General features: G+C 40.7%; 1 protein-coding gene across 3 annotated transcripts in view; it reads left to right on the forward strand.

Annotated features, from left to right (window-relative positions):
* Positions 1-624: 624 nt before the first annotated feature.
* Positions 625-12412, forward strand: part of MICU3 (mitochondrial calcium uptake family member 3) — a 48556-nt gene continuing 36768 nt past the window's right edge. For all 3 annotated transcript variants that reach the window (XM_050337606.1, XM_050337605.1, XM_050337607.1), the window contains exons 1-2: positions 625-915; positions 12091-12244. In XM_050337606.1, coding sequence (XP_050193563.1) covers positions 646-915; positions 12091-12244 — 424 coding nt within the window. In that variant the 5' untranslated portion in view covers positions 625-645. The remainder of the gene's footprint in view (positions 916-12090; positions 12245-12412) is intronic.

Below are 12412 nucleotides of genomic sequence, written 5' to 3' on the forward strand. Positions count from 1 at the left end.
TTGTTTGCAGTTTATGAAGTTTCAAGGAAACCTAGGTGGTGAGGCAGGTTGTACCATGGAAGAATGGCCTAATATGAAATGCCTGACGAAGTGTCTTGCCCATCAGCACCAAGAGGGACAAAAGAACACGCTCATCTTTCACCATTGGTCTTTAACTACTGCCTGGTTATGCTAAAGAGGCTACCTGCCGCCAAGAGTATTTATCAGAGGAGAGGCTGCCGACATGGCAAATATACATTGGCTGGGTCGTGCGGCACGCTCCCTTGGGAGCACGGCCCTGGAATCACGAGGTGAGGCTCTGGAGCACGTTACCGAGGACCCACGGCACACCGCAAGCTCTGCCCGCGGTCGCGGCAGTTCCCACGCATCCCGCTTGAACTGGGCGGATCCAGGGCCGCGCCCGTTCTTCGCGTTTGGTCTTGATCACCTCGTATCTCCCCTACCTTGCCGGCCAGTGGCAGCGCAGCTCCCGCCGCCGGCGCTGCCCGTGCCCGGCCCAGCCGGCGCGGTGCCCGCGGGGCGCACGGCGGCGCGGCCGGGGCGGGGCCTCCGGGGCCGCTCCGTTACCCTCCCCTTCGCCGCTTCTCGCGAGGCTTCTGCCGGCACCGGGGGCTCGGAGCGCCCGGCGCTGGGGCGGAGGGGGCCATGGCCGCCCTGCGCTCCCTGCTGCGGTGGCGCCGCCGCCTGGGGCCCGCTCCCGGCGCTCCGCCGGCGCGGCGGCTGTGGGGCGGCGGCGGGGCCGGGCCGGCGGGGCCGCGGCGGTGGCGGCGGGAGCTGGGCTGGGCGGCGGCGGGGGCGGCTCTCGCCGGGTTCGCGGGGTACCGGCTGTCCGAGCGCCGGCGGGAGCCCTCCCGGGAGCCGGCAGGGGCCCGGGCGCTGCTCCCTATCCCCGTGGCGGCCGCTGCCAAGGAGACGGTAGGTGTGCGCGCGTCCTTCCGCGGCGGGACCGCTTCCCGGGCTGTGGCGCAGAGGTGACCCTGCGTGGGGCCGGCCCGGGGCCGGGAGGCGAGCCAGGGACCCGGGAGGAGCTGTGACCCCTCGGCAGAGACGGGCTGTCCCTGTCACCCCTCGGGACGGACGGACGGGCTGTCACCGGAGCGCCGCGGGTAGCGGGCACCGACGCGCCTTGGCTGCGCTTCGCCTCTGGTGCTGTCCGAACCTTGCTTTAACAGAGAATGCCGGCTTGCAAATGGAGCAGCTCAAAACCTGAGTTCAGCTTCTTTGTACTTAGGACAGTTGCCGATAGAATTTCCTGTAGTGTGGAAGGTTCACGCAGAGCTTCGTACGAAGTGACAGCATTATGACAAATAACGCTTCAGCTGAACTAGTTCAGAGAAAACAGGTTGGGTAGCCAGGGGTGACAAGAAACAGTTGGCATTTACCTGGAAAATGAAGTTTCCTGTGACAGGGAGAAACTCTGGACCGTGGCATATGTAACGTGGTAATGATAGGGGTGGGGTTTTTTTTCATTAAAAATGTCAAGAGCTGTGATTAGGCAGTTTGTCAGTATGGGGTCTACTAAGACTGGAAATCAGTGGTGCAAGTGGCTTGCTTTCTGTATGCCAAGTTTATTTTATACTGTCTTTGGGAGCAGGATCTACATTTTTGCAGCAGAGGCCTTGGGCTTAAGAATGAATGTTATCAGCCCTTTCACCCTGTGTCATTATTTGAAATACAGATTCTGTTGGCAGCATCCTTTATGAAGGGAAGTTGAGCCTGGTGTTTTTGATTTTTCGTATACTTGTGTCTTGAGTGTGTTACTGTGGCACAGAGAACTGAAGACAAACTCTTCCAGGTTTTCATACCGTTTTGATTTGACAGATCTTAACAATGTTTTACTTGGCCAGTCTTAATTCCCAGTCTTTTTTTCAGGGGAAATATGGTTCCTGCACCCTAGAAAAATCCATAAATTTAGTGGGATGTATAATTATGAATTTTCACATATGTCACTATAAAAGGACTGAGGTTGCAAATTCAGAATTAAGGTTATATTTTAATTCATGTAAAATTACAAAAATATGTAAAATGTGTTTTCTATGCATACACGGGCTATTTTTTTGAAGACAAACACTGTTCTGAGGACAAACACCATGGTCCTATGTGGAAAATAGCTATGGAACTTTTGGTCTGAGGTAGTGCGTTCCTGTGGTTTCTTTACTAGTGACTCTTGTGCTGCAAAAGGGCTTGTATGGCAGTGGGGAAAGACCACAGTCTGAAAGCAGATGTAGATGGTGAACTACCAAGAGTAGTTTGACCATGAGCTCCATCTGTGATCCATTTATCATTGCCTTCTCTAGAGCACCAACTCTCTCAGTACAGATTTCGGAAACATCTCCAGAGGTGAAAAAACGGATGTGCATACTGTTCCAATTGCATTGAACGGTATTCATGGTAGTGACAATAACTTTTTTAATTCCTAGTTTTAAGTGGTAAGCTTACAACTTTAATAGAGTTTAACAGTTTAAAAATCATAATAGTGTTGAGAGTAGAAAATTCTGTTGTGAAAAATCATAAAAGTGTCAGTGTTATTAGGATCAAGGCTGGAGCTCTTGGATCTACCGCAGAGTGTGTTTTGACTAATGGCTGGAGAATGATAACCTGCAGCTTCTGTATAGATGAGTTTGATGGACCTGTCATGCATGTTTTGTTAGGAGATTTTTACAATTCTGTCATGTACTGACCAACAACGAATGATGAGGGTCAAGTGTCTTGGGATCCTTTCTAACTGCTTTTGGACGTTTATTCTTTTTCCTGATGCACAGGGCGCTGTTTACTGGGGCTTTTGAGGTTTGTCCTTACCCCACTTTCCTGTTTCCCTAGCTACCCCATCTCATTTCCCATCTCAGTCTACCTTTTATTACACCAAAGCAAATCATGCAACAGCTTTTTTTTCCTCCTTCTTTCGAAGCCACACGTTTCTATTTCATCCTAATATTTCCACTTGCATGTTTCTTCCTTAATCTTTCCTCTAGCTGCATGCTTTTTCCAAATGCATTTGCTTAGACCACTGCAAGCAACAAGAAGCTGATAGCTGTGCTGTCAGTGTCTTGGTAGAGAGATCTACAGCAGCTGGTGGAAGCAGTTACACGGATTGTTTCTTGCATCACCCCGGGAGGACAGAATAACCTCTAAAAAAAACCTTAGTCCTGACACTAAAGTGACCAGCTCCTGCAAAACCTGAAATCCTTTAAATCTTTAAAACATAGACAACCATAATGTATAGACTGGTATAAACATAGACTTGTCAGAGAGTCTTAAAAATTTTTAAGTGTTCTAATGTGGGAAAAAGAAATCTTTCTCCTCCCCTACTTTTTTCTGTTCATTCAAAAAAAAATGGCTTTTAAACAGCAACTGACAAGAGATAATTCCATTTTTAATGGTTAACACATAGTAAGTTTATAACTAAAAACAGTATCACAAAAATGATATTCAGTAAAAAAGCAAAGTGTTCAGACAGAGTGTTCACAGGGATTCAAGACAGCTGTGGCTGTCTCATCTATAACGCTGGGGTTTAACCTTGGCTAGCAGGTACCATGCAGCACCACAGAGACACTCGCTCACCCTCCCACAGTGGGATGGCAGAGAGAGCTGGAAGTGTAAAACTGAGGAAACTCATGGGTTGAGATAAAGACAGTTTAACAGGCAGAGCAAAATAAGGAATTAATTCACGGCTTCCCATGGGCAGGCAGGTGTTCAGCCATCCCCAGGAAAACAGGCTCCATTACACATAATGGCAAATTGGGGAGACAAATGCTGTCACTCTGAATGTGTGTGTGTCCATTTCCTCTTTCTTCCCCAAAGCTTTTATTACTGAGCACAATTGTATTGTGTGGAATCTTCCTTTGGTAAGTTGGGATCAGCTGTCCCAGCTGTGTCCACTCCCAGCTTCTTGTGCTCCCCTGGTCGACTTGCTGGTGGGACAGTGTGAGACAGCAGAATGAGCCTTGACAATGTGCCAGCAATGCTCAGCAATAGCTGAACTATCTCTTGTGTTATCTACACTGGTCACAAATCCAAAATATAACACCATACCAACTATTGTGAAGAAAGACAAACTAAGTACAGTATCTAGTCTTGAATTCCTACGTGTCTTTCTTATTTCTTCAGAAGAATTTTTGTAAAAGTTTAGTAAGTGAAATGGCCTTCTTGTTTCATTTAGGCAGCTCCAGCAGACAGTAAACAGTTTTCTGATACCACTAAATACTAAAAAAAATGGCAGTTAACCTAGTTTATATCTTGACTATCAAAGAACAACTTTCTTTTCTGGCAGATCACCTGCTGCCAGGTAATTTTCATATGGCTTGTGAAAGTATTTTGAGAGTTTGCTGGTCCCATTTAGTATCCCTATGATTGACTTTCCATCACATTCTGTTGCTGAGTCGGAAAAATGCTTGGCTGTAGTGATGGAATACTTAAGAATGTAAGATTATCATATCTATCTTGATAGTTAGTTGCTTTGTCCTACTGCTGTCATCTAGGATTTATGGAACCAGTAAATTTTAAAGGGGCTCTTGGATTCCAAGACTGATAGTGATGATTACACAGATGTTGATGGGATACTTTCTTGGGCAGTTGGGAAATGAGAGTAACTGGAAAAAAAAAAATGTGTTTGAGACTTGTAGAGAATCAGTGTGTCAAAATGGTCTGCAGATCTGTCCCCATGTTCTATGAGACTTTTACAGTATGAAACCTGATGAGCGACAGATTTGTGAATTTATGTACAGATAAGTGAGAAGATGCTCTTTGCTACAAGTCAAGTAAGCTGATATGCATCACCAACGTAGTGTCAGTGGTGTGGCAGGCATTTTGATCAAAGATCATGTATGTGATCAGTGCAAAAGTATACTGGCTGATCGAGCATATCATTGGAGGTGTTCTGGTGGAGAGTAAAATTTGTTACAGAACCAGCATGAAGCTAAGCTCCCTACAGGGTTACCTTTTCCCAGATGCTTTCTGAGAATAATTCCAGTCATGACAGCTTTACATGTGATTACCTTGAGTGAAATCTTGGACGCTATAATAAAGCAGCAGCTTTAATTCCAGAAGTGCTGCCTCAGAATCGAAGTAAAATTCTGCACTGGGAGGTGCTAGTTTTGTGTCTAAAGGTTTGGTGAAGACTGGAAGAGCTCTGCTAGCTGACAGCTCCTTTAAAGTCTAGGAGATGCTGATGCAGAGCAGGAATCTCTTGGAGTGAACTGTTATTTTGATACAGGTTCTCCTGTAGTGGTAACTGAGAATGATATTGACCCAAGAAGAGCCCTGATCCAACGTACTGCTTATGAAGTATTTACCTTGTTGGAACAGCTGTGTATCATGTTTCTTTCAAAGAAATGTAACAATTTTCTAAAAACATAATCCAGTATCAGAGTTCCTCAGAGAAATTAATACTGTCTTCCAGTTTCTTACCTCCGGAAGTCTGGTGTCATTAGTACAACTTACTAAATTGGTCTTGGCAATACACATGATGCCTCTTTGCACTCCTAAGAGATCTTTTTGAGAATCACATTGTCATTGTGTAAAGGTAGTGAACTCCAGGCCTATATTTATTTTTAGGAGTTGCTCTCTAAGAATCATTTCCTTTAGAGGTGATTTAGGTATTAAAAGGGAGGCAGGGAGAGACAGACACAGAATGTGTACTTTATTACATTTCTTGAAGGCACACTGATTTCTAGGAGAAGGATGCTGCATATTACGGAGGTTTCCGGAGGGTTTTTCCTCGTACCTCAGCAGTACTGTCGAACTCCCTCTTTGTGAAAATACTCAAAAGATCAAGTTTATTTGTAGCAGCACATTTCTAAGTGCATTATGTCATGTATTTCCATCTCTGTGAAATGAAGAACAAAACTTTTTAACTCCAAAAAATAAGGGAAACTCCCCTAGGAAGAAGACCCTCCTAGCTGCTCAAAGAGGATACTGTTCCAAAAGATGCATGAGCATCATTTTTACAGAAGCCACTTGTAGCAAATGCTTTTTCATGTCGTAGATCAATTGCCAAATGTAGGAAGATGTTTTACTCTTTGGCTGATTGCAGATGAAGCTCTTTTACTGCTTGCCAGCCAGCTGAAGTGAGAGCCATGCTGAAGGAAAAGGAAGTTTCACCTTTCATCATTAATTCTGTGTTCTTCGTAATGTTAAAAAAGGATAATGCATGTTTAGGATGGACAGATGCAGCTATTAGTACGTTTCAGTGCTGCATGCAGTGAAGCATGTGGATGTGTAGCAGGATATACACAATGACTAAGCTTCTTGAGCTGCTACAGGTTAAGTAACTTCCATGTGAAACTAATGTAAGAAGGACTGTAGGAGAATATTTTAGGGTAATACTTATTTCGAAGGATTTCTGGAATAGCTGTGCTTACAGTTAAAGTTACCCAAGGATTTCCTGTAACACAATTGTACTTGAACATGGCCCTTTTTACAGCATTTTAAATACACTATAGCTTCCTGTGCTTGTAAATACTTTAATATAATAATGTCCTTATCTCAGTGAAGCGGGATCAACTAACAGAATTGTTGGCTGTAGAACATCTAAGTTGTCTGCTAGAAATACAACTTCAGTAAGCATCAAAACAGTTTTGTCTACTTTGGGATTTTCCCACACTGGGAACTTGACGTTTAACCTTTTGGCCACCCAGCATGAAAACAGAATTGTGCTACTTTTATCTACATGGGAGCATATTAAATAAGCCTGAAGTCAAATATAAACGAAGGAAGTTAGGAACAGCATTGCTTTGAAAACCTTTTTATTTTAATAATTTGCACAGATTCTCATTGATGGAAGACAGATTACTTTGCAAGCAAAAATTCAAAGAAAGTTACTCACTTGAAATAAATTAAAGATTAAACTACTACAACAAACATAATTTTGACTGCAAGCAAAATGTACTTTTAGTAGTAAATGTTGGCTGCTTTAGCTAAAATAGTCTCACCTTTACCTCAGTTGGAAAAAGCAAGAGAATACTGATTTGACTTGGGATGCAGCAAAGTTGTGATTTTTTTTTTTATGTGATACCTCTGGAGCTTTTTGCCTCACGTGCAAACAGTGTGTATATTTTCACCTATTTGTTCTGGAAAATATTTTGCATTATTTATAGGTATTCTTAGAATCTGGGAGTTGGACTAGTATTCTGGGTTTTGATAATGGATTCTTGCAGTTTACTTCTGTAGAGCTTTATGAGCTTATAGGCGTCACTTTTTCAATTACCGAGAGAAAATTTCTGGATTTAATCTTGTTTTTATGGGAAAATTGGATTTTTTCTCACAGAATAAAGACTTCCAAAGTACTGACCTAATGTAATACAAGACTCATACTTGACAAGATTTGTGGTTTTTAATAGAAAGAGAAATTATGTAGCATTTTGTCTTCTGCGCTTTACTCACAGTGAGTCTGAGCCACATCATTAATGCTTACTGATATTTTCAGATAGTTTGGGGTCATAACTACTGTAAAATTTTAGTTATTTTAATGCCACTGGGGGCTTGTGCCATGTGTTAGGCTGTCTTATGGCAATGTAAAGTTATTGCATGGATTCACTGGAAGGCCATACAGGTTAATTTGTGTTATACCAAATTCTGACAGAACATGTCTCTGAGATAAGAAACCCAATAAGATAAGCATGGGACCAGAAGTGGAGATTAGGCCATGCTTCAGGTAATACATGGGTACCATTGGTGACATGCATTACATGGCATTTTGGCTTGTCTCTATTTATAGACAAAGTACATGAAAGATGAACCCGAAATGGGAAAGAGTTTTGAACACTGAATTTGCTTGATAGAAAGCCTAGATTTTCTTGACTCAGATTTTTTTTTTCTATGAAGAGGGAGAAAATATGGAGGGGTGTCGCTCTAAAGAGGTTCTGCAAGGAACGCTTTCAAAGTCGATTGACTTCAGGTTGATGTCAGGTGTCTGTAACAAAGACCTGCCTCTAAAGGACTACTGCTTTGTGACACACATGGTGGTACTATTAGAAGAAGTAGGGCTTTAGGTGGCCCTCTCTAAATACAGTACTTGCAGAAAACAGCTGTTAGTAACTGTATTAAGTCATTGAAACATGTAAGTGAGAGAGCATTATCATATTTTCATTTGTGTAATAAATTTGAAACCTTTGAAGCCTTTTCCAGGTACTTTAGGCTGTTTGTAATATGTTTGTAGCAGAGATAGACAACGGAAGCGCACATAATTGAAGAATGATACTCTCTACGCAGAGAAGTACCCTGCCAAAATTACTATTTGGTCTTCAATTTAATAATTACTTACCTTGTTTCAATAAGCTGTTGTTAAAATGGACTTTCGTATGGAAACAAAACAAAACTTCTGTTTTGTTTGCCTGATTGTGGTTTGCATGTAAGTGCTGAATCCATTTTAGAAAGTGCTTTGAAGTGTCTTCTCTGTGGGAGAATTAGGTATATGTATGCACAATTCTGTGTTAGGGAACAGCAGGAAAGTAGGCCGAGATAATTTATTCTCTTTATCTGATTTAAACACCCCAAAAAAGGTGCTGTGTTGTATCTGCAGACCTTCTGCAAGGGTATGGCACAGGAGGACATGGAGTGGGGGGTGAAATATGGAGCAGCAAGGTACCAGAGTTTGAGGGAGGAAGGGCAGAAGGATGATAACCACGAACTTTTTGATTACAACTATTAACACTCGTAATTTTTTGAGAATAGGAAAAGGTAATGTATTGTTCGTGAGTGCACATAAGCTTCAGTCTTGCCTCTTTTGATTTACTCCTTGAGTTGTGAAGTTGGAAGGATGGAAATTTTGTCTACCAGCTAGATTCTTGGTTTCAGTTGTGGGCTTTTTTCCCCCCTAAATTTCTAATAACAAAGCAGGTCTACATCTAAAATTAAGATAATACTGCTATTGGGAGATTTGTGATGTTCTGCTTGAAGGAAATGGTTGTGTCCATTTTTAAAAGGCAAAGAACCATAACATTATATAAGATCATAGTCATTAGTAGGCAGGATTGCCAAGAGGTTAGTAAACAAGCATTAAAAAATCTCCCCTCATTTGTTTGTCAAACAGATTTACTTTCATGACAGTTTTTGAAGATTGTTGATAATTACAGAGAGATTTAGTCTGGATAAGCTCTTGAAACTTCAAATAGAAATTGGAATCTTAGTGGATGCTCTTCACTCCTTCACCAACAGTACCTTCCCTGAGGTATCCAACATCTACTTTATGTGTTCATAGAATCATTGAGTGGTTTGGATTGGAAGGGACCTTAAAGATCATATAGTTCCTAATCTATTAAGCAGTAATAGAAGCAGAAAAGCTCTGAACAAGAAATTTGGACAAAAAGTAATATTATTTCCAAAGATGGTTTTATTTGTCAGTTTACTAAGGTGTGTGCCTGGAGTCTTCTGCAGCCAAACCTTGCTTTTATTTGGACATTTAGTATATGGGCCAGTCATCCAATACATGTTAAGCCCTGGGTACATTTATTTAAATTCATATTGGATCAATAGCAGAAATAACTTGTTTTGGTTCTTTCAGATAAAACCACAAAGTTTAAAATAAAGTGGTGTTTTTATTCCTTGGAATAAAATTATGCTTAAGCTTGCAGTTTTCCTTTTAATTTGAAGTAGGTGGAGCTTGCTGCTGAAACAGGTGGTATTTTCTTTTTTGTAATCTGTAAGTTCCTGTGCCCTAGGTTTTGATACAAATAACTGTTCTTGTGGCATGGATCCAGGCATTTATCTGGCTAAAAAATAACACCACAAAAAAAAAAGTTCTCAGTCAGACCAGCTCCATTATCTAGTTTGACACTTGGAAAAATGAATATGAAGTGGCAGAGCAACGGCATGCAGGTATTGGGCCTTTAGGGAGGTACTGCTCTTTTTGGTGGCAGGCTGTATTCATATCAGGTGACAATGACTTTGGGCCAGAGCATGAAATACTGGCATTGCTATATAGTCAGAGGGAAACTAGATTGAAAAACAGAAGTTAAGATTTTGCACACCTGAGTGCTGACAGACATATTAAGTTTAAGCATGTCTTGAAAGTTCCATGTCTTTATACTTGTAGTAGCATAGAGTCCTTAAGATAATGTTGAAATATGTGTCTGAGAATTTAGGAAATGCTTTTCCCAGCGTCTCAAATGAAATACTAAGCAGTGGTACCTAAGACAGAATTTCTTGAGAAAGCAAAGAATCTCAGCATGTTCTCCCAATGGTAACAGTGATCAAAACTAAGATGATATTTGAGAGAGACATTATCTACAGCTTCCCTTGATTGTGTGTGATTGATTATGACTGATTGCAATAGCTTATACATACTGCATGTGTAATATGGCCTAGAAGCAGTTTCTTTTCTGAAAATTGACTTTGCAGAAATATTGCTTTATTACTCATGCTTACAACCTGAATGTATTAAAAAAACATGTTTGTAATAGTGATAAAATAACACATGTATCAAAAATAAGATAGATTATTAAACTTCAAATACAGGGATAATCAGTTGTGTCACTACAAGCTCTATCAAAACAATTGAGTTGTGTAAATCCCACATGAAGGCATAGCTTGCATGCCACTGGACTCCTGAAGGATCAGTAAGACCAAAATACTCAAACAGTGAGATAGGACAGAAATATTTTGGCTTGCATGTGAGTATGTCAGAAAGGAATTTAGCTTCTTCTTATCATTCAAAGATGACTTTGTAGTCATCTAAGTGGCTGTTAGATTTTTTTTTCTCCCATATTTAATATTTTAATCATTTGAAAATGGTAAAAAACACAAAGCCCAGATTTAAAGCTGCTTCTCAGGCAGAAGTGCTGAGTATTTGTCTGTGGAGGAGTCTCGTGAAAATTATTGTATAAATGTTTCTGTTACTTTATGTGACAGGTTTTTCTATTGAAACAAAACATTTTCACACATATACACACAAAGCAATGATTTTAAAAATACTAGAGACGATCTAGAAAGAGAAATAGACAGACAGTAGTCTTCCTTCCTTCTAGAAGGCTGGTGAAAATGTCTTAGATGAAGCACTGAAGTAGTAAGACTCTCTTATATAAAATCAGGTTTTTTCCAAATAGGAAGTGTTTGACCTCTTCGAGACATGTTCATTTTGATGTGTCTGTTTTACAAATCTAATTTAATCCTAGTTATAACTTGAGGCCATAAAATTTTGTTTCACTGCAGTAGTAAGGACTTTGTTAGGAAAGCTGAAGAAAAGTGAGCCCAGATCTTTGACTATCTAGTATAAATGTGCCTTTGCTTCTAATTGCTGAAATCTGAAATCTTTTCTTAGGTTTTTGGAGAACCCATTTCTGTTTGTATTTGAGGTCAGTTTCTCTTAGTGGACAGCCACTGCAGACATCTTCCAACTTCTGTTTGGGTTTAGGTGCCTCTCTGGAAAACAGAGTTTATTTATCTGTTGCTTAGATGTTAAAAGAAAGCATAATATTAGTTAAATCATGTGCTTCTTGTTGCATTTCCTTAGTTTGACAGCTGAAGAATTTTAGGGATACTGCATGAAATGACAGGAATAACAAGCAACTTGGGATATTTCATTGATAGGATGCTGCATTACTATTTTAGCATACTAGGAGAAGTTAGCTGTATCATTGCTCTTCCTTTTAGGAAACAGTTTGGGTTTGGTGTTTTCACCACTGAAAAAATGTTGGATACTTACATTTTCTTCAAGATACCGATTCCACAGAGCAGCTTGCCTTGTTATGGGCTAAAAAAACTTTTCAGATAGCAGTAGTATATTTTCTGTTCAAAGGTTTGTCATTGGAACATTTTGTACTACCAAGTTTACATGTAAACCAGCTGACTGGTAAATATACCAGAAACTCATGACATATATAAACTCTTGTGATGTGTGAACATAATGCGATATTATACTTTTGTAACTCTGCAGGTATAACTGTGTTCTTCTCTTCTTCTGTTCCCTCAAGTATGGTAACTTTAATTGCATTGGATAGTTGAAATAGCAGTATTCGTAGAAGAATTTACTGTGCAGTACCACTGACTGCACTCTATGCACCTTTATGTTTACAGTTCCTTTATGATGAATGGCAATGCCAATTGTAAACCAAAACTTTTTTCATACATTAAAATTGTTTCCTTCTGTCTTTGAAGGTTACAGAAAGCAGATCAGACCTTGAAGATTTACACCTTTATGCAACTCCTCGGGAGCAACGTTTTCGTATGTTTGCCAGTTTAGAATTTGAAGGACAGCTATATATGACTCCACATGACTTCATTCAGGCTGTTACAAGTGATGAACCCAAACGTAAGCAGGAGTTTTATAATGATAAAATTGCTAGGGAAAATGTCAGCAGTGTATGTTATTTTTCCATTTGCTTTTGATTCCTACTTCTGTTTCTGATTGCAGTAAAAGGATACTGCATCTTCCAGAATTTTATTTTTAATGGTACCCAAGTGCATACAATCAGTATCC

This window comes from Myiozetetes cayanensis, unplaced genomic scaffold (genome assembly GCF_022539395.1).
Source record: "Myiozetetes cayanensis isolate MyiCay16 unplaced genomic scaffold, myiCay2020 scf7, whole genome shotgun sequence".
Taxonomy (NCBI): Eukaryota; Metazoa; Chordata; class Aves; order Passeriformes; family Tyrannidae; genus Myiozetetes; species Myiozetetes cayanensis.